This window comes from Pelodiscus sinensis, chromosome 1, assembly GCF_052426305.1.
Source record: "Pelodiscus sinensis isolate ZL-2025 chromosome 1, ASM5242630v1, whole genome shotgun sequence".
In the NCBI taxonomy this organism is placed as follows: domain Eukaryota; kingdom Metazoa; phylum Chordata; order Testudines; family Trionychidae; genus Pelodiscus; species Pelodiscus sinensis.
In genome coordinates this window covers 162,981,512-163,003,480 of record NC_143052.1, presented here as the reverse complement: position 1 = coordinate 163,003,480, position 21,969 = coordinate 162,981,512, and the positions used below count along the sequence as shown (strand labels likewise).

Genomic DNA, 21,969 nt, shown 5'->3' with positions numbered 1-21,969 from the left:
GGACTCCTTGTCTGTGTTGGTTTCACACACACATTGTACTGTGCTCCATTGAGTTGTGGACAGTATCTTGAAACAGGTCCTTTAATAACAAAGAGAGGCTGCCTGACATTATGCTGGTTTCATGTTTGGCAGGAGACAGCCAACCTCAGCACTGAAGCTCTGTGTGAGGGCTACATGGTGGGCCTGCCGGTAGAAGAGCCACATCCTCCATGTACTGCAGAGAGTTTACTGCACCAGCACCAAGGACAGTAGAAAGGAATGCTCAGATGACAGGCTGCAATGTCTGCATGTGCACAGGTAGCCCTCCCACATCAGGCCAGTTGGCTAACGATCTATTGGCACTTCTCTGTCATTTCAGGCCCTATCCCTCGGCTTTTCAGCTGGACTAAATCTAATTATTCCAGCTTTAGGCAGTCTTCACCAGGAATCAGAAGTGAAGGAGACTGATTGGAGAACATGCTCCAATTACTATGATTTGAAGTTAAATGATTATGCCGTATTACTGCTGGGTACGTGATTCATTAATGTTGGTAATGGGAGGACTGATTTGGGTTCAAAAGAACAACCGCTAAAGACTTTTCTGTCCAAATTTGAACAGAATCTGGGGTTTGGAAAAAACTTTTAAGGTAGAATTTATGAAGCGGCCCCCAACAGAGTTAAATGCTCAACTTCCAGTGAATTTCAATGGGAGCTGGGCACATAATTCTTGTAGGCTGGTTTGAAAATCCCAATATGAATCATTTTCATGTTCTTTTACCCTTTTAAGTTTCATCAGGAGCAGAAGTACTAAAAGAGCATGTTCGTGTGGTATGTCTGACCCTGCTGAGGGGTAGGAAATACCAGAATTCTTACGCATATGATTCTGACCTCAATTTTTAAACTAAAGAAGTTTGGCTAAGTTCAAATAAGCCACTTTGACTTTTGGCTACATATCCAAAGCCAACCTTCCATCCTTGAGGTTTTGCCTATCATTAGTTTGATAAATGGATTCCTCTTATAACTTACAAAATGCTTTCAGAATGCAGGCTTTGGAAGTTGTGGCTGGCTACTTGACTGCTGTAGGATAAATACAAATATCACTACCCATAAAATTACTCAGACGGTGCACAGTCATGTACTATAGGAGACCCAAGTTTGGTACAAATCGTGAAACTCCCTTTCTGAATTACTGGACACTACTGTGAAGCCAGTAAGAAGCTTCAGAATATGCTGCTTTAGAAACTGGAAAGGTATTGATACTCAGGGTCTTTCAGTAATTCTCGACCAGGTTCAAGAGCAGTCATTCAGCTGAGAAGAAACCTGAAAGCCTAAGCAGTCAAACAATTTGTTGTTGTCTGGAGTAAGAAGCTTTGGAGTCATCTGGGGCTGATCCTTTCTTGCTATCAATCGTGGCAGCTCCGTTGATTTCAATGGCACAATGATTTCAATGTTTTACAACAGCTGAGGACTAGTTTTAGATGGGAAAGTTTCCTGTCTACCATCATACACCACTCCACGAAGAGAATAAAAGTGATAGAAGACACTTGAAAATGGTACAGTATAATAGGCCTGGTGGATGGGGAAAAGAGCAACCAGCGGAACATGGCAAGGGAGTTAAAGAAACCCCTTTAAAGCTAAGCACCCTCATTATCAGGCAAAAAGTAGCCATTATGCACCTATAGAGATGAAATTTAGAACAGCGAACACTAAAATGTCCACGTTTGGCAAGCAGGCCCTGGGTGTACCCAGTAGCTATATGGTCAAACCTAGCTAACTATTATTTTTGTTAGTCTCTAAGGTGCTACAGGACTACTCACTGTTTTTAAAGGTACAGTCTAACACGGCTACCCCTCTGAGACTAGCTAACTACTGTTTGTCTGATGGACAGTCACACTTATTATTTATGCTTTCTAGATATAGCATCTGGAAACCCAAGACATTTATTAAAGGTATTTATGAAATGTGTTTAGTGGTAAAGTACAAAGATTTTTTCCCCCTATTTAACTTAGCGTGTTCCTTTTTTTTTTTTTTCATCCTAACTCTAATAAAACAGGGCTGGACTCAACAACTGCTTAGAGAAAGAATGAACATCAACAAGTTGAAATAACACAGGTCACTGGGATTAGGGATTAGAGTGGCCCAACAGAGCTTTTATGTTTATTACTTGGATCAAAGTATCACCAGGACAAAAAATATGACCTAATTTTTATGTAAGTGACCTCAGACTAACCAGCACTGTAAAGTATCATTTTTCTCCTTGTAGGATTCCAAACAAAAATTAGTTACTTTCCTCCTCAGAGAGGACATCTGGACAGTTTATCAAGGAACAGGAATTTGTCTCTCACTGTGAAGAGTCTGTGATGTCTCCTCCCATGCACCAAGGGAACGCTGGGCTTTCAGAGCATCTGCACAGATCGGCATTTTTTCCCTCTGACCCAGCCCCTAGACAGCAGGTCTGAACACGAAATTTATGGGCTGGGTGATGTGTGCCATGAGCTCACACTTAACGAGACAAATTAGATGGGTTGCAATCCATGCAGCTGTAAACGACGTCCTGCAGGGTTCCACCTGATCTTTTACAGCTTTTCATAAATCAGTACCTACCAGCTTCAGAATAGAGTCATTAAAAAGAAATTATGGAAATAGCCTGTTTGCTCAGGGGAAGTGAAACAGAAGATTTCTCCAGTCTCTTTTTGGAGGGGGGCTCTTTTGTTTTGTCCCCACCTCCCCCCACACCAACTGCTATATTTTCTAATTGTTATCCTTCCACTGGCAAAGAGAAATTCTCAGTTTCACTTGTTCTTGTATTGTATGGGGTTGGAGGTCCATATTTGCTAACATGTGATATACCGCCCCCTCCCCGCAAATAAATATAAAGCAACAGATTTAACCTAGAGATGCCAGACTACACTTTCTATAAAATGCCCTGATGCTGTCAGATTTCAGTGGACTCGCCCATTGTTTTAACAACTGGAATTAACTCTTGTGTCATGCACATAAACACAGAGGAACGTGGTTTGCTGTCACTAAGACAGATTTTGTCACAGTGCAAAGAACAATGTCACAGCACATCATGTCTAGAAATAAATATATAAATAGCAAGGAAATTTCAGTCCCTGCTTATATAAATCTCTATCATAGATATGCCAGCTATCCACTGAGAGGGAAACAACTTAATTTGTAATATTCAGATGCCAAGACCACCAGAATGAAGCATTATTTCTGGTTAAAAGATAGAATATTGCTTCTGGATGGAGAAATCCCATGTTACCTCCTGGATTTCATGTTCTCTCCCCCCCCCCTCTTCATCAATGCAACCTGATTCTGTATTTCTAAATTTGAAAGCATCTTTTAGACATTCACTTTTAAAAACAGGCATCTACAATTTCTTTTTTGTCTTACAAAAAGCAAACTGACACCTTCACTACTTTGCTTTGAATGCAAATAACTGACTATGTGGCGTAAGTAACGTCAAACACTGAAATTCTTGACTAACGGTAAGGACAACATAGTTATCGCAGACCTTAGAAAAACAGTGCATGTTAAGCACTTTTAGTTTTATCTTCTATAGCAAATAGAATCATGAGGGTATGTGCTTCCCAACAGGAGACCAGTAAATAAATGTCACACTGAGGAGAAGTAGACTCATTGTGTTAACTTTAATTATCCCTGGACCTTAAGGACTAGAATCTTTGCAGTTACAGCTATTTATGCCTGGTATAAAGTGTCCCTCTGGTAAAATTAGTAGCTTTATTCTTAACATCAAATTTGCCTTGCTGTTTGGCATATTTTTTTCTCTTTCCCATCCTCCCTTCCCCTGAGATTTCATATCATGTTTGCTTAGTTTGAGAGTAAACCGTATTGTTGCTACTTTTTCTTTTTTAGGCAAAAAATGGGTACACTTTGTTGTTATATGGATCACCAGTTAGGAACTGCAAGCAGGTATCTTTGCCGACTTCCTTTTGAAATACACTCACATTCTTTACAATCAATAAGCTTCTTTCCACTCACTTTGCTTCCTGAGTTTTGGCATTATTAATCAAGAAAAAAATGTAAGACATTAAAGATGAGCCCATGTCTTTTCCTCAGGCTTGGCTATTCCTAAGGGTCCTCTTCCAGGACTGCTCAGCTACACCCTAAACTATTTCCCTCCATTCAGCCATCAAACCTGCTTTATATTCAGGTGGGAGAAAGGAGCGACTTGCTTCAGTTGATTCTTTCACATACACCTCCACCCAGCCACACCCAGGACATAGGTGGGACTAAAAATATCATCTCAATCTTACTCTGCAATTCACCAGAGCTACATTTGAGTTAAGAGAGGTTCCTCCCTTCCCAATTAGTCCTTATTTATCCATTCTCAAGGCAATTACAAAGAAAGCAACCTGCTGGCACTTTTCTTCCAGCATCCCCAGGAGGTCCAGGATGGAAGCATCTTACTCAGGGTCTGATACAAAGCTTGCTAAAAGGAATCCTCTGTATGATTAGCTTGCCTCTTCTCAGCCTTGCCTGCTTCCAACGTCCCTCACTCGGAGCTGCTTCCACCACACATTAGGTCATCTCTCTCCAGAGAGCCATCCTCAATCCACTGTGTCCAGATAAAGTAATGACTCAAGTCACCTCACTAAGTATAATTCACTCTGTGCTTTCCAAGCAAGGTCAATACTGTATATTCAGGATAGGGTGTTTTAGGACAACATTATTACTATGTACAGGAATGTATTTTCAACTGACTACACACAGTGCAGTGATAGCTATATAATTCAGTCACTGATCTCATTTCTTGGGGATTCATGACTAGCTGAATGCTGCCCATTAACACCATCCACTCATTATTGCTAAAGCAACGTGTAACCTCTTTAAAGTGAAAATAATGCCATTAGAAGGCTTATAAAATCTTGTACTGGCTCCCTGTCTGTCCCATTTTGCGCGTGTGACCTGCCTTATGCGGACATCACATCTCACATTTGGATGAACTGTGAATCTCAAGGCAGACTTAATGTATAAGGATATATCAGGTAATAGCTTTGCACAGTTTGTTTTCCAGCACCTCCAGCTTAGAATATCCATTAATGCTAATGAGGGTGGCACAGTACATGCCCTGAACACTGAGTTGAGAATAAAAGAATAGATCCCTTCTGAATTGCAATAAACAGCAAGCCAAAAAAGAGGAGGGGTTCCTCGCCTTGTGCTGTAACTAGAGTTTTTCAAAATAGGTCTCCCATGGATAGTCCACATGCACCTTGAGCCTTCAACTGGAGATTTTAGGTAGCAGTACCTGTTTATTCCATGAACACACCCTACATATCCTTGTGCCCCATAGTGAGGTCACAGAGGTCTATATGGGTGAACCGCTCTCAGGCTATGTCTAGACTGCAGGCTTCTTTCGAAAGAGGCTCTTTCGAAAGCATCTTTCGAAAGAGCCTCTTTCGAAAGATCGCGTCTAGACTGCAGGCGGATCTTTTGAAAGAAAAATCCGCTTTTTCGAAAGAGAGCACCCAGCGAGTCTGGATGCTCTCTTTCGAAGACGGCCTCTTTACATTGAAGAACGCCTTCTTTCGAAAGAGGAACTTTCGAAAGAAGGCGTTCTTCCTCGTGAAATGAGGTTTACCGCCATTGAAAGAAAAGCCGCGTTCTTTCGAAATAATTTCGAAAGAACGCGGCTTGAGTCTGGACGCAGGGGAAGTTTTTTCGGGAAAAGGCTACTTTTCCCGAAAAAACCCCTGAGTCTGGACACGGCCTCAGTTTCTTCTCTACCACAAAGAAACTCCAACATAGTGGACGGAAGGGCAGGTAGTGGAGCACATATGGGATACAAACATCTCAAAGAACTCCAGTTAGTGTACAAGGTGAGTAACCTCTCCTCCTTTTTTGACTAGTGTCCCTTTGGGAATTCTGCTTTGGGTGACCACATAGCAGTAACCCTTTAAGGAGAAGGGAGTTTTGAACAGAGTGCATCACAAAAGAAGAACTACATTAGCTCCTGCAGCATCTGAGCTTGCAGAATGAAACAAGGAATAATAGGTAGAAAATGTATGAACCAAAGACATGCAACCATGAAGAGTTTAGCAACTGAAAATGTCCTTGAGTAGGGCTATAAGGTAGATTTTGATCTAGTAGAGAGTGAAATCACTCAAAGGAGAGGGGAAAACACAGCAGAATTGGCAGTAATTCATTCAGCAATTAGCAATAAAGCATCCAGGAATCCATTTAGAAAGTTTCTGAGTGGAGACAGAAGTTCTCCTCGGTCTATTTGCAATAGAAATATAGTTTGTTGAGTCTTCCTGAATGGCCTAGTTATATTCAAGTAAAAGACTCAAGCCCTCTTTGAATCTAGCCTACAGAAGGCAGATTTCTGTGTATACTGATGGGACTTAGGAAAAAATATTAAAGAAAACTGGAAGGTGAATAGTTTGGTTAATGGGAAACTCAGAAGAAACCATAGGTAAAAAATTTGAATGGGGTCATAATGAAACCTTTTTCTTGCCATACTTATGATCTCGTTAGGTGGCATTCTGCCAAACTACTAAAATGCCATGGCAAAAAAGTCTATTCCCTCTCACAGACTTCAGAAATCTACTATAATAAAGATCTAACCACTAAAGTAAAGAGTGAACAAATACAGACTAAACTCCATGTCTGGCGGAACACAGATGAAAAGGAACTGAGGATGTTTAACTCAGACAGCCCTCTATAGCCTTGGTGTAGACTGTGAGGATGTTCAGGCACATGAGAGGGTAAAATGGGCTCAGCAATCAAAACCTCTGGAAGTGAAGTAGGCAGAGGGACGCTACTTGAAGAACAACAAGGTCATAATCTGACCTGTGGCTAATGATGATGATTCTGAAAGGTATAAATCAGCCTCCAATTTATTGTTTGGATCTTATTAACAGGGTCAAAATGAAAGCAGTAAAAGAAAAGCAAATGTTTTACTTATATACTAAACGTAAGTCTTAATTATATTGCATTCTTGTGGGGAGGTGATTTCAGTTTATTTATATCAGGCTTGTTACCCATGGCTGTTGAATAAGTTGTCATAGCAAAGAGTCTTTTCTCTCTTTAAGCACAATGGGAGCTAATGCTAATAAGCAAAATTGGACAGATATCTCTTTGATCTCAATAAGATTGAAATTATTATGAATGTCTACTGGTACCTGGACAAGCACAGTATAATTTCCTGATGAATACAATGGCATATTTGGCATTGGTTGGAATGCTTCAAGTAAAATTGGAGTTCTTTTGCTCAACTTATTAGTCTTAAAATACTTATGGTGAGAAGCAAATGACCAAAATGAAAGTAGGTCAGAAATGGATTTAAAACTTCCTAAAGCATCCTACTACTGACAGAAATTATTCACATAAATAATTTCAAATAATTAATAACACATTCAATAAAGTGGCATGGCGTTTGCAGACCATTAACAGAAAAGCTTGCATGATAAATTATCCACGCAACTTTTCATACACATTCTCAGTTGTATCATGGAGTGAATTTCTTTTGATCTTTTGAATTTGCAAGCTGGTTGACAATGGTAAAGGGATTCAAACTTGCTTTTTAAGAAAAGTTGATTGTTTTGGAAATATAGTAATGTTTGCAGAATTAAATGGGTTGCCTTTTTAGATAATATTTAAAACAGACATCTTACATTCCTGAGGTTCTCTATTTGATACACTGCAGCATATTCTGGAGAGAATGTCATTTTGAGGCTTTTTCAAAAAGGTTAATTAGGGCTATGATTAGATATTAAAATAACAAAAGTTTTAGGGCTTACAGTTATGTAACTCTGTTCAGAAAAGACTGTTTTGTTTTATACAAGATTAGTTATTTTTTATTACTGAATCCAGAAAATTAACGGAAATATGCACCTTCAGAGCAATGCCTACAAATTACAATTCATGGGGACAACTCCTTCCCTGTACAGAGTCTCAGTGAAAAATAATGGGGTTCTGTGCACATAGCACAGGGATCAATCCCCACATTGCAATCTGCAAGACCAGAGTCAAAAGATTATTGAAGACTTGTTCTGCACATTTACTTTAACAGCTTACCTGAAATATTAAGGACCAATTTCTGCTCTCAGATACATCAGTGCAAATGAAGAACAAATTCACAGAGTCCTGATGAATTTCTCTGAATTTACACCTGTGTTTTTGAAAGCAGAACTTGGTCCTACATTTTATTTATGATTTAACCATATAAAAAGGATTAGTTAATCAGGAAAAATGATTTATGTTAGATATTTTAGTACAAACTACAATTTTAAACCTGTTAACTGTTGTCATCGAATAAAAGACAGGATATACTGCTTCACATTTTGTGGGGTTTTGTAGTTGTCAGTTTAGTATCTCCTTTTAAAATGACATGACTTTTCCGAAAGCCTCTGACTGGACATGTTAGTGCTCTTTAAAATCGGACAGGTTGATAACTATACCCAACACAGACAGTCTGAGGAGATTCAAAGAGAGCTTATAAAAACAAAAATAAAATATCATTTCACAGGCGCCTGTGCTTTATTTCTGAAAAAAATACCTTAAATTGAGGACTGAGTTTGTTATATTTCCACTCCAGCTTTTGGCCTCCATAAAGGTAACTATTTCTGTAGCAAGAAAGTAAGTTGGGAAGTTCCCCATTTCTGAGGAAATGGGTCTGGCCCATGAAAACTCATCATCTAATAAACCATCTTGTTAGTCTTTAAAGTGCTACATAATCCTGTATATTGTTTCAGCTACACCAGACTAACACGGCTACATTTCTATTACTATTTCTGTAGCAAGAGTCATCCTCAGTTTGGTTTTCAATCAAATGCTTTTGCTGAAGCCTTTTGATTTTTCCAAATTAGATCAAGTTTGCATGAATTACTAGCCCTTTAAAATATTTTGTAGTGATTTACTGCTACAACAAAGAGCTATGTCTGCAGATCTAGAAGCTGTATGCTACTAACTATTGGTATTTAGCCAACTTGTCACACTTTTCATGTTCCACAGACTTAGCAAATATTAACTAATTAATCTTCCTGTGAAAAAGGCATGTGTTATCCATATTTTACAGATTGGCAGAGAGGTTAATTTAGAACTTGCCTACACAAACATTTAATTTGTAGCAAGCTGCTATGTAAATCTACCCCACAATAGGCTACTATGCAGTAAATGTCTGTGAGGACCCTGCTGAGATACACTATCATCTACTTAGTACACTTATATCTACTAATGGTTTGAAGTGCAGTAGACCAAAGTCTATAGTCCATATCAGTGGAATCCATGCTGACATTTAGTTTACTGCAGGCTAGCATGGCATAGGGTCACATATCAGCATGCACCAAACTAAACATTTGTGTAGACAAACCCTAAGTGAACTATCTGTGATCAGAATCAGTCATTCTTCAGAATCTACTAGTCCTTGTTTAAAAACACACTATTTCTTGCAGGCAGGAGTATGCTAAAGCCAGACTGCAGAAAAAATTGGTAGCCTCTCGTGTAAAAAACTAAATGAGCTGATTAATGATAACAACTACCAGTTTTGTTATATTTGTCCTTCGTTAAAAATTGCTAAATAGTTTCTGATTTGCAAATTGTGTAGAGGAAATGGAAAGAAGGGTAATTTTATGAAAGAGACATGAACTAATGGTTTCAGTCCACTTCCTAGTAATCACTACCATTTCACTTGTCAGTCTCAAAGAGGAAGGTAAGAATGATAGAATTATTTCTAATCTCAAAATTGAAAAGAGAAGAACAGCCCTTCTGAAATTTTGTGATCAACCATGTAGCTGAAGGAAATTTTGCAAATGTTAAAATGTAACAGAATGTAGAGTTTCAATGTTTTAATTTCTGGAATTAGAAAAATGGGGGAAACTATTTTCTTTTCCCACTAATTCCCCCTCCCCCAGATTTGTTTAACGAGTTCTATGGATTAACCTAGCTCCATTTTAGAAATAGGGTCAATGAGACACAAAGAGATCAAGAGATTTTGCTCATGACAAATAATATGCTGGTCTTCAAACCAGGCCTGGACAAACCAATGTTGACTTGCACTGAGACCCCAAACTGAGGGAGACCTCCATTCAACTAGATTTGACTTTGTTGCCCCAAAACTATGAGGAGTGGCTTAGCTAAATTTGAATGGACTGGGTCGCACACTCAAGTTTTGTCCTCTATGAATGCTGTGCTGAGAACCAATGGGCTGGACTATGGACAGGACCCAGCCCTGTGGGACAGGAACTGGTAGGGGTTCATCATCAACCAGATTGCTCACCAGCCTTAGGTAAGCTGGTAGGGGTAGGACCTGAGCTCCTCCATCACATTCTTTGGGAGCAGTTCACCCCCCAGTGCGCACACAATTTTCATAGTGAACAGGGCCCCTAAATTCTTTAATTTAACCCTGCACCTCACTCTTAGTTCAGTGTAAAGTTGCCTGGAAACCATGCTTTGCCCATTAACACAACACATTTGGGGTCACTGCAGTACTTCTAATGAAGTTTTATTACATTTTAATTATATATATATTTATTTAGTTCAGTGTTCTGACTGCTTATGCCCATGATGATATAAATTTTCATCCATCACACCTATAAGAGTACATCTACCTTGTACTTTTAGCTTGAAATAAGCTATGCAATTTGAGCCACGCAAATTGCATAGCTTATTTTGAGTGTATTTTGAAATAGCTTATTTTGTAATTTCGTGCTGTCTATACAATGCCAAATTTCTAAATAAACTGCTATTCTGAAATGTCCTTTAATCCTTGTGGAATGAGGTTTACAGGGACGTCGGAATAGCGCACCCGTTATTTTGAAAAATATTTTGAAATATTAGGCATGCTATCAAGATGCCGAATAGCTATTTTGGGACACCGGAAGTATCCTGAAATAGTGCTGCAGTGTAGAAGTACCTGAGATAAAAAATTTTCCTTGAAATCTAGCCAAAAAAAAGTTTGCTCATTAGAGTTTGAAGAATCATAGAAATCTCAAAACAGCCTCTATAGCAGACAAAAAATGAAGTGTCAGAAGCCCATTTCAGATTATTGTTGTTTTGGAAATATTTTCAATTATGCAACTTATGGTTTCCATTGTGTCTCACAAATGAAAAAAGAATCAACAAACTGAATTGGACCCCAGCGTCACCAACTCGTTATGGGGTGGTTGAAATATTTCTGACTCACCCCATTGTAATTTGGAAAGTTTTTCATCTCTTTGTAATTGAGTGTCATTGAATACACACTAGATTCAAAAATAATAAATGCAAGTACAAAAGTAATGGAATTGATGAAAACTGGAAGAACTATGAACTCATTTCCAGTACATTTCCACTACAAATATCCAAACAACCTAGAGATTCAATTATAAAAGCAAACATAATGCTCAGATACCAAGAAAAAATAGCAAGGCGTGAACGAAAGGAAATTATTATTAGGTTATGCAATGCTTTGGCAAAATTATATGACTTGCACAACTTCACTTGTAGCCGTATTCTGTTTCTACATCACATAACTAGACACTTACTTCTACAGGAGAAGCCATAGGGATATGAGTGCACCAAGTATATACACAGCCAAGTAAAGACAGACTTCACAAAGAATACGTAACTGCAGAACATACATTGTAAATGAGAAATAAACTTTGATGGAGTTAAAAGCCCTGCACTATCGGTTTAAGGAATTAAAAAGCTCCTGTGTGCAGGCCCTGCACCTCTGTTCCTGTCAATCCTGTTAAGTGTGAATATCTGAGGTCTAAAAAGCAGGAATTTCTAGCCAGTTGCTGAGAGAGCAGACTGTGGCTCTACAGCTTCCAAGAGAGACTCTTGTAAACCATCAGGGGAAGGGGGGTTGTTCTCAGGCCATTCACTGTGCCTACAAGGAGACAACAGTTTTCACTGTACCATCTGGGCAGATTAGGTTCAGCAAGCTGAAAGATGAGCATTTAGGTAATTGGAACCACTACCCATGACCCCTTTCAAAATGAGGGAATCAGGGACTATACTACAAGGACTAAGGGAGTGGAACCCAGAAAATTCAACCCCTTTAAACACCATCACACTATCTGTCTCAATTTTTGTATCACAGAGACTCCTGCTCAGGGAGGCTGACAGCTTCCAGAGGCCCCTGGTTAAGGTGTGGGGAAGGCCCAGAGCTGTGGCCCAAGAAGAGGAGGAGCCTCTAGTGAAAGGGGTGGGGTCAGAGGGCAGCCAGCCCGCAGTTCTTCCTGGACCATGACCCTCAGAGCTGCGTGGCACATATGAAGTGGTGCTCTGGTGGCAATTTAAAGGGCCAGAGCTCTGGTTGTCCCTATAGTAGTAGCAGCAGGGCCAGGCACCTCAGCCCCTTTGAATTGCCAGGCCCTGGGATAACTGCCTCTTTTGCCCCCTTCCATTGGCAGGCCTGCTCCTGCTTAAGCAGATTGGGACACCATGAAATTTGTACAGACTAAAGTTCTGAATTCAGCAAAGCACTTAAGCACATAGTTAACTGATTCAATTGGGACGAAGCGAAGAACATGCTTAAGTGCTTTCCTCAACTGGGGCTTAACGTAAGTGAGAAAGTAATGCAGCAGAGGATGGTGATAAACTATATTGCACCTATAGTAATATGCATTTCATTTGGACATAAGAGGGTAGTGACTGTTGTAAAAAACACCAGTGTATTACCAAACACATTTAAACATATACGATTAAAAGCCACAGAGAAGAGGATTTTATATCTACAGTATTTTTTAGAAGACACTATCAGGGTAAATATTCCCTTCTCTAACAGGACATTGCTTATGCCCCAGCACCCCCTGGATGAGCAGGGCTATGAATGAGTCTTTCTAGTGCAATTAGAAGTACTATGTCAGCATTCATATGAGACCTGAGATCTCCATGAAGGCCCTGACTCAGCAAAACACTGAAGTGCATGCTAGGTCATGGGAATACTCCTGTGTTTAGGCAATTTGCTGGATGAGGCCAGAAAAAAGTGGGGGCAATACATACATGGACACCATTCCGCAAGATACTTTAGCACATGCTTAGTTACAAGCCCCGGAATCTCTCCATTTTAGTGAATGTGGCTATTTAAATGCTTATGTAGCTTGCTGAATCACAGCTGCTGGGAGATACCGACCACTCTCAACATCAACTGAAGTCAGTGGGAGATAAGGGAACTCAACACACTGCAGGATCCAAAACAACGTGACCTGCAATCCAGATATTCATTCACCCACATTTAACAGCTTTCCTTAAAATTAGCTGGGTTTCACCAGCGCAAACAAAAATTTTATTTAAAATAATCTCTTCCAACCAGAGAGTGGAAAGCTGTCTCTAGTGTTCAAGCATGCAAATAAGCAATGGATAAAACCGAGAAAATGGATGGACAAAGCAAACATATTTTAATTGCTGTAGATGGAGAAAGCAAACACTGATATTCAGTAAGTGTGATGCAGAATTTAACATGTCACCTTGCAGCCGCATTAGTGATTATTTTCAGACTGCTGGGATTACGGATCAGTTTGTCCAGGATGCTGACAATCTGCTCAAACTTGGGTCTGTTATTTCTGTCTTTCTGCCAGCAGTCCAGCATCAATTGATACAAGGCAGCTGGGCAGTCCATAGGAGGTGGCAAGCGGTACCCTTCATCCACAGCCTTGATTACCTAACAAGGATACAAGTTTTTGGAAAGATGAGGCAATTAAATTAACTTATTTTATTGCTCCTGTGAAACACACTAGCACAGACATTTTACGTTTAAGCAAATATGTTTATTCACCATTTGTCTTGCAGTGTAATGCTTCTGGTTTATCTGCAAAGTAAACCATGCCGACCACAAATTAGATCTACAGAATGTGCTACTGGAAGGTGAAGATACAGTATGTGACTTTCAGGAAGGTGAAACTCTTAAAAAAACAAAACAAAGCAACCAAACAAAAAGCTTCCCCCAAACCTCAAAATGATTAACCAAAGCCATGAAAATGCTGAGTTTCATAAGATGTCAAAGAGAATAAAACCATATAATCTGTCCACCATTTAGGGTTATAACAGTTGTCTCTCCAGTTCTGATTATTGCTTATTTGATTCCAGTATTATCATTAGTAATTATTAATACTTATTATTTGTAAATATTAATACTTATACTGTAGATGCTACCATTTAGGTATCGTTAGTGTCTCATAGTTTTCTCTATACACAGCTGAACTTCCATCTCCATCAACAGGATACCCCACCTACACCCCAATGGAAATTCCAAATATGGGGAGCCTTAAAGAGCACATAGCCCTTAGATCACAACAAATCCTGGTTTGGGAGCTGGTCACTCAAAATCACCTAATGTGACAATGGCTTATTGTCTAAATACAGTGCAGGTCAAATTATCTTCTCATTTTCCTGGATGTAACATCACTGAAACCAGCACCTTCATTTAAAATCTAACCCTGCATCTATAATTTTATGAGATTTGTGTCTATGCGACAATTTCCTTTCTTTCCTGGTATTACAATCCTTACCACTCCATATTAAAGATATTGTATAACAAGTTACAAAGTTATGTATCAAACTAGATCACAATATGGGGAATATTATACTGTGTGTTCCCAGGATTGCTAGATTCCAAAGTTGTGAAAATTGATTTGAGACAGGAATCTGATAGAAATGTATTCAGGGGTTTAAGTATCCCTACAGTGAAAACACATGCCCTGAATTTAAATTTAATATGAACAGTTATTGTGGAAAGCATTCCACTACAAAATAAACCTAAAGAACACTATTAGTTAACCATGACCAATAGTAGGAACATTATTACATCAAGTTAGGAAGAATACAGCTTTCTGCTCAAGTTTGAGATATAGCCAAGAGTCATTAGTTGAAAGAAACAGTTTTGTTTTGTTTTGTCATTATTTTTGTATTTATAGTCACAACTGTAGACAAAGTAGGAAAGAAAATTATCTGCCTGCCTGATTCTAGTTACCATTTCTGCTCCTTTATTTAAGTGTTAAACATTTGACTTAGAAAATCTTCTGAAATCTATACCCAGCCCATTTGTGACAGAATGTTACAGTTTTACTTCTATCCAAAAACTTTATAATTGACTGATGTGGAATAAATCCAGCCATAAGACAAGAGAAACAACACAATTGATTTTGGGTGTTTAAAATCAATCTTACTTTGGAAAATGCCATTCCTATTACAATACCAAAAACGTTAGCAGAGATGCATTATTTAAGCCCACAAAGAATGGCAGGTGTGTTTAGTTATTGATGCTACATAGACAAAACTCAACATTAAAGGTCTTCTAGAAACAACGTTATCTGCCCATGTTACCATTTGACTGATTTTAGAAGAATTTTTGTTTCATGAATGTCTTAGTACACGTTTCCATTCTCCTCTTCATAGGATCTAATAACTTACTTCATGCATTCAAGTTTTATTGAAAAAATATATAGACTGTTGCAAAGATGGGAAAAAAGTGATCTGCAGAAATTTAGCATGGTTCTAAAATTAAAGTGGCTCTAAAAAGCCTAGGAGTGTAGAAGAGAATATCTTCTTATTTAAGTGTTGAGCATCATCTTTTAGAATATTATAGCATGAACATAATTCTCTGTTACCATGTACACAGTGGTCCAAAAACCTTTTAAAGAGCTTATCATTTTCATTTAAATTCTACAGGTCTTTTCTACAAACATAGAGACTTGGAAGCTTTCCTTTTTACATCTTACTCAATGTCACTGGCAAAAACTAGGGGCCACCTGGCTTCACTATGCTTCACTTCCTCTCACAGCTTGATTCTTTATTTGAAAACATAACTCAAGACTACAATATACTCACGTCCTGATTGGACATCTCCCAGTAGGGTCTCTCTCCATAGGACATCACCTCCCAGAGGACAATCCCATAGCTCCACGCATCACTGGCTGAGGTGAACTTGCGATATGCAATGGCTTCTGGCGATGTCCATCGGATTGGAATCTTCCCCCCCTGAATGCAGAACAGTCCTTTAATTATTGTAACACATGTGCATCTTGCATAGGCTTTGTTACCTAGCCATATTAATCTTATGGAAACAGGACATTTATTATACACATTGGATTACGTAACACACAATGCATTATATGGTATCTCTAAACTCTTCTGAGCTTCATGTGTGTATGTTTTTTATATAAATCAAATCATCAATTTATTTATTTACACGTAAAAAAATTGATAAGCCAGTCTCTCAGAATTCAAGTGGAGAAGCGATCAGTCAGTGTACACCCTGTGGGTGTAAAACTGACTCCTAAATTCCCTGTTGCACTCTCATGTTTTGGGGAGCAGGGGGCAGGTCTCCTTCACTAATGACAATCTTCTGGTGGGGTAAAATCTTGTGGATCACATGAAGGGACATAATTAGACTAACTTAGGGAGGCCAACAGATTTGCTGGCCACTGGGTAAAGTAGGGATTGGGGCACTGGGTGGAAGGGCTGAAGGCAGCCAGTCCTCTGTGCTGCCAAGACTGTGTTGTGCTGCTCCTCTACCCCACTGCAACAGTCCTCATTGCAGCTCAGAGCATGCTGTGTGGTACACTGGCAGCGATTTAAAAGGCCTGGCGCTCTGGGCCCCAAGGCAACTGCCTCCGATCCCCTCCCCCCTCATTCCCATCATGGGCATAACTAATGCTGGGGTTCGGGCTAACATACAACCACTCTCAGAGTCAGGAGACAGCTACTCTGTTTCGCCCATTTGTACTGGTAAGAATCTGTCCTGAGACATTTTTACTGTCATGAGTAGAGCCATCATTAAATGATTTAAACTTGGAAGAGAAGAAATGCTACTGTTAAAATCAGACCTGCTGTTAAGAGGAACATCTCTCCCTGATTGAGCCCACTGTTTCGTGCCATAAACCAAATTAACAAAATGCATGCAAGGAGCCTCAGGCTGCGTTTCTGCAACACGAGAACTAGTCAGAAGAGACTGAGTCACTTTCCAAAGGCGCCAGCTTTTGCAGAAATCTGTAAGTCTATGATTTGGGGTCACGCATGAGAAAACAAGCCCATATTACACAGTAAAACAAAACTTTGGCATCAAATAATTCAGAAATGAATATAATTGAATGCAGAATGCAATGACAGGTTCAAGCAGCTTCCAACACCAGGAATATACAGTACATGTAGCTCTGGTGAATGGTCCAGCAAATGGTGTCTATTTAGGAACTTCCATTACTGTATAACACGAGCACCTCGCAATTTGTTATACATTCATCTCCCAATGCCCTATGAGGTAGTGAAGTGCTATTATCACCATTTCACAGTGAGGAACTGAGGTACAGAGAGACCACGTGATCTCCCCAAGGACATGCAGGAAGTCTGTGGTGGACATGGCTCTTCTGAATCCTATGCTTGTGCCCTAACCATTAGACCAACCTTCACATCACATGAATCCTTCAAAATTGTGTGGGTTTGCTGTAATTTCCTCACCTTAAAAAAAAAAAAAAAAAAGTAGAGAGCAGTGTTTGAAACCACTCCTTCCCAGAACACAGATTTAATCTTATGTTCCAAAGCCAGAATGACAGTCTTCCTCTTTCAGACTCAATACCCAAAATGTAACAACCCCTACGCACACTGAGTAAAATGTTGTGTGTTTGTATTACAGTCCTCGTTGCTGTGGCATTAGAGAGTCACACAAACCTTCATAAGTTTCTGAGGAAGAGAAATAATTCTGTCCTCTTTTCACAGATGCTCAAGACCAGCAAGCCTGGGGCAGACCTGAGGATTAAAACCAGCTCTCCTTGAATCTCAGGGCCTTAACTGTCAAAACTACTGCTTCAACCTGCTGTTTCTTGGATTTCTTAGTATTTATTTTTTCTAAGTATCCAGTTTGTCTATGACAGTCTCTCTTGGGTCACCCAATAAAAATTAAATCCGAACAGAAGAGCTGTAATCCAGGGGTCCTCAAACTTTATTGCATAGTGATGCCTTTCTGACAATAAAAATTACTAAATGGCACCAGAAAGGAGGACCAAAGCCTGAGCCTCCATGCCTGAGCCCTACCACCCAGGGCAGGGCAAGGCAAAGCCAAAGCCCAAAGCCTTCAGCCCGAAGCAGAAGGGGGGAGAGAAGAAGCCTATAATCTAAGCTCTGCTACCCAGATCTGAAGCCTTTAGGCTTCAGCTTCAGCCCTGGGCACCTCTGACACCCTGGCAACCCCATTAAAATGAGATAGCAACTCACTTTGGACTGGAGTCCAGACCCACAGTTTGAGAACTGCTGCATGTAATCTAAAGGTACAAAATACACACACATACATCCGAAAAGTCTCCTTCTTGAAACTCTCCTGCTCATCTAATTTGCAACCAGACAGCCTGAGTAAACAATAATCCTTGCAACATGACACTTGGCTCTGGCAGTAGAGGGGAAAGTGATCTGAGAAGCAAGGGCCTTACACTGAGACAGCCCAGTCCTCAGAAGCTCATTGCTAGGGGCTATCTTCTTACATGTCCCAGCTGCTCTCAACTGTCAGGGTAAAATTACCTTTATGCTACCTGGGACCTAAACTACAAAGGACTTTTATAGATCAAACCCAACCTTTGAACTACATCTGGAAATGAATGCGTACCGATTGCAGTCTCTGGAACACAGATGTAATGTGCTGTCAGTGTGAAGCACAGATGCGTATGTCAACAGCAGAATTCTGCTCTAAGTGAATTTTCTAAGAGAACCTGAAAGGTAGGCCACATTGCAGTATTCTAGACAGGAGCCGACATAGGTTGAGGTTTGATTTGATAGGGAAGGTTGCAACTTCCTAGCCAAACCAAGATGGAAAAGAAAACACTATCCTGCTTTCTAAAACAGCACCTTATCCTACACTGTGAATCTGTCTAAAAAAACCAGTGAGCAAACTCCCTCAATCGAGGAGTCAAATATCACTTCTGGTGTTTCCCGACCTACCTTTATCACCACAAAACCCAAGTGACTGCACCATCCGATCTGAGAGAAATTCAGACACGGAGGTAAGAATCGCCAGTACATTAATAGCTCTGCAGCCCAGATTAACTCACATTAGCTCGCACTGTCCCTACTGGTTTAGTCTGCGCAGTGAATAGAGGGAAGGCAGAACATAAACTTGCAGTACATTATGTGACAAAGCTCTTCAGCAGATGAGCAACTACCCATTACTACCCTCCGCGTCTTCTCCAAGAAAAAAATGACTTGAATACTAAAGTGTGATTCCAGCTAACTCACCAGGTTTACAGACATGTATATACCATCTTGTTGTACTAAACACTGCTGCCGGATCCAAAAGAAATCAGTATAGCCCGCTCTGCTTTTTGCCCATCAACACAAATAAGCAGTGCAGCCAGGGATGAAAGTAACTTACATGTCTTACAGATACTGACATATCATCACCCCTGACCCTCAGTGTAGGGTGGAATCCAGAGGACTCACAGGGCAGGGGGTTAGAGGGGGTATGGGTGCAGAGGGCTCAAGGCAGGGGGTTGGTGTGGAGGAGTCAGAGCAGGGGCTTGAGTGGGTGTATGTAGGGTGGAATGCTCAGGGCTGGGGAGGTACTGGTTAGTGATCTCACCCTGCACTGCCCCTGTCAAAATGGGAACTATGGGGGAGCACTCATAGGCATGGAAAGGAAGCTTTGGGTGGTCAGGGTGCAGAGATCCTGGCCCAGTGACTGCATTTCCAGCTGCCAGCTCCATGTTGGGACTTTGCTCCTGGCCTCAACTTTTGGCAGGGAGTAGGAAGGGAAGAGAAGGGTTAAGGCATCTGGCTCAGAGCCCACCCCTACTTTCTTATTGGGACACTGCACTAGAGTGCACTGGTTTACTTTCACCTTTGAACACAGCTCAAACATCAATTGCCTTCAAATACTGAGTATGCCTGGTTCACACCTGCTGTTTGTGTGTGGAAAATAAGCATGTTATTTTTCTTATAGTCAGGTTGGGACTTATTTCTTCCTCATAAGATAATGTCAGTGGAGAGCCTTCAGGATCTCATTCACCAGAAGTCTGAATTCCCAGACCTAATTTAGGAGCTTACCTTCTGGGCATGGCCATTTTTAATTAAGAGAAAAGTACAAAATGAAATTAAAATGGTTGCAAAATACCAATTTTGTGCCATTTTCTAATGCTACAGTGTATGGGAATAAATGCAAATTTGGATCTGACTCCTATACAGCCCTAAACGCTTTCCAGCCCAAATGGTTTCAACTTCTGAAAAAGTTTAGAAAAAGAAAAGACTTGGTTATGTTAAAATGGAGATAAAAAAGTGGGCATTCAAATAGCATGGAAACAATAGCAAGGTATAACATATACTACCTTTAGTGCAAGTACAGAATCAAGATAATTCTGATTGGGTCTGGCAGAAATCACCAGATGTTAAAGAGGTAAAAACTAAAATTAGTCTGTGATTAGAAGCTAAGAACGTCATGAAGGGGAAGGACATGCTGACCGATGGGAGGCGGGGGGTGAAGAGGGAAACTGCCCTGGGGCCTAATGATTCAAAAGTGCCAGGGCTCCCAGCCACTCTTGCCATGGCAGTGGCCAGACCCCTGGGTCCTTTAAATCATTGCTGGAGCCTCATGCGGTACACTTGGTAGTGATGAAGGGCTGCCTGGGGGAGCTAGGCTGAGCCCTGCCTCGCCCCACCCCTTCATTCTTAGATCTTAGGATATAGAGTTAACTCGGAGAAATATACAACTCTTCTGCTCCCCTTCTGAAATACTCAATAGGTTAATAGAGGTCCAAGCATATAAGGAACATAATAAATCTACATAACTTAAAAGCAAGGTATACAGTATACCATTTTTCATTTCTCTAACATAAATGTTCATGATAAGCCAGGTCATAACCATATCAGAGTAGGACTGCCATGTGGGATATTTCAACTGCATGTTGTATGGAAGCTATTACTCACTCAGCACAGTATACGTCAGAGAGTTCTGGCATTAATTTCATATCAAAAGCAACATCACATTTGTTACCTTTCAATGCAGAACTACAAATTCATGCAAAAGAGGAAGTCTAAAATTTAACAAATGTATTTAAAATGGGAAACAATAGAAAATAAAATTGGGAAGCTAGGATAAAACACTTAAAATTAAATATTTTGTGGCAACTGAGCCACCTTTTATATCTAAATTCCACAGAAAATATTGAATTTTTTTTTCAAGAGGAATATTTTAAAATTAAACTGGATCTCTCATATGCAACTTTAAAATCGTCAGAAAATTAAATTACAGAACCCAAGCATTCAGAATTGAAATTGAGTTTATGCAGTGGTCCTGGAAAATACTTCTGCTAAGAGAAGGAATGAGGCTTTCTTAAATAAAAGTGAATCCAAAACTTTTAACAAGGCACTTTAGCTATTTTAGCTAAAAGCATCCACTGACATTGAATGGGTTCTGCTTATAGGACTATAATTTTGACATTTTGTCCTATATCCAGCCATACAAAATCCAGCAACACTGTCCTTTCTGAAATTATAAAAATAGCTCATTATGAATAATTTAGCTGTAACAACAATGAAAAGCAAAGAAATTTTAAACATGTTAACATTTCAGCACCAAAAGCTAAAGATTTTTTTCTTAAAATTGATGCAACATTTTCACATATTTCTATATATTTTAAACAACAAATAAAACAGTACCATTCATTATAGTAAACTGAATTTTGAATATTTATGCACTCATCCATTTTTTGACAAAATATACAAACTACTCTAAAAGTCAGTAAACTGAAAGAGAGCACTTAGTAATCACTCAGGTAGAAAGAATACATTTCTCGCTCTCTCTCTCTCTCTCTCTCTTTTAAAGAAATATTTATCAGAGTTGAAGATTACTTGAACACCCACAGAACACAACAGGTTAATTTTTATGATCTACCCACAGCAAAGATGTCATATAACTCATGGATAACCACACATTTTCTATTAGGCTATGAAATATAAAAGAGCATTTGCCAACACACACAATTATTCTGAGAGCCCTTATCACCATTTAATTTTTTAGGATTACAATTAATGTGGTTATAAAAGTGACAAATGTAGGAA

At 39.7% G+C, this 21,969-nt stretch overlaps 1 protein-coding gene across 5 annotated transcripts in view; it reads right to left on the bottom strand.

Annotated features, from left to right (window-relative positions):
• The window catches only part of EPHA3 (EPH receptor A3), a 322,951-nt gene that overhangs the window by 10,412 nt on the left and 290,570 nt on the right, over positions 1-21,969 (bottom strand). For all 5 annotated transcript variants that reach the window (XM_075908777.2, XM_075908769.2, XM_075908799.2 and 2 more), the window contains 2 exons: positions 15,763-15,912; positions 13,404-13,597 (listed from right to left, as the gene is read on the bottom strand). In XM_075908777.2, the coding sequence (XP_075764892.1) occupies positions 13,404-13,597; positions 15,763-15,912 (344 nt within the window). The remainder of the gene's footprint in view (positions 1-13,403; positions 13,598-15,762; positions 15,913-21,969) is intronic.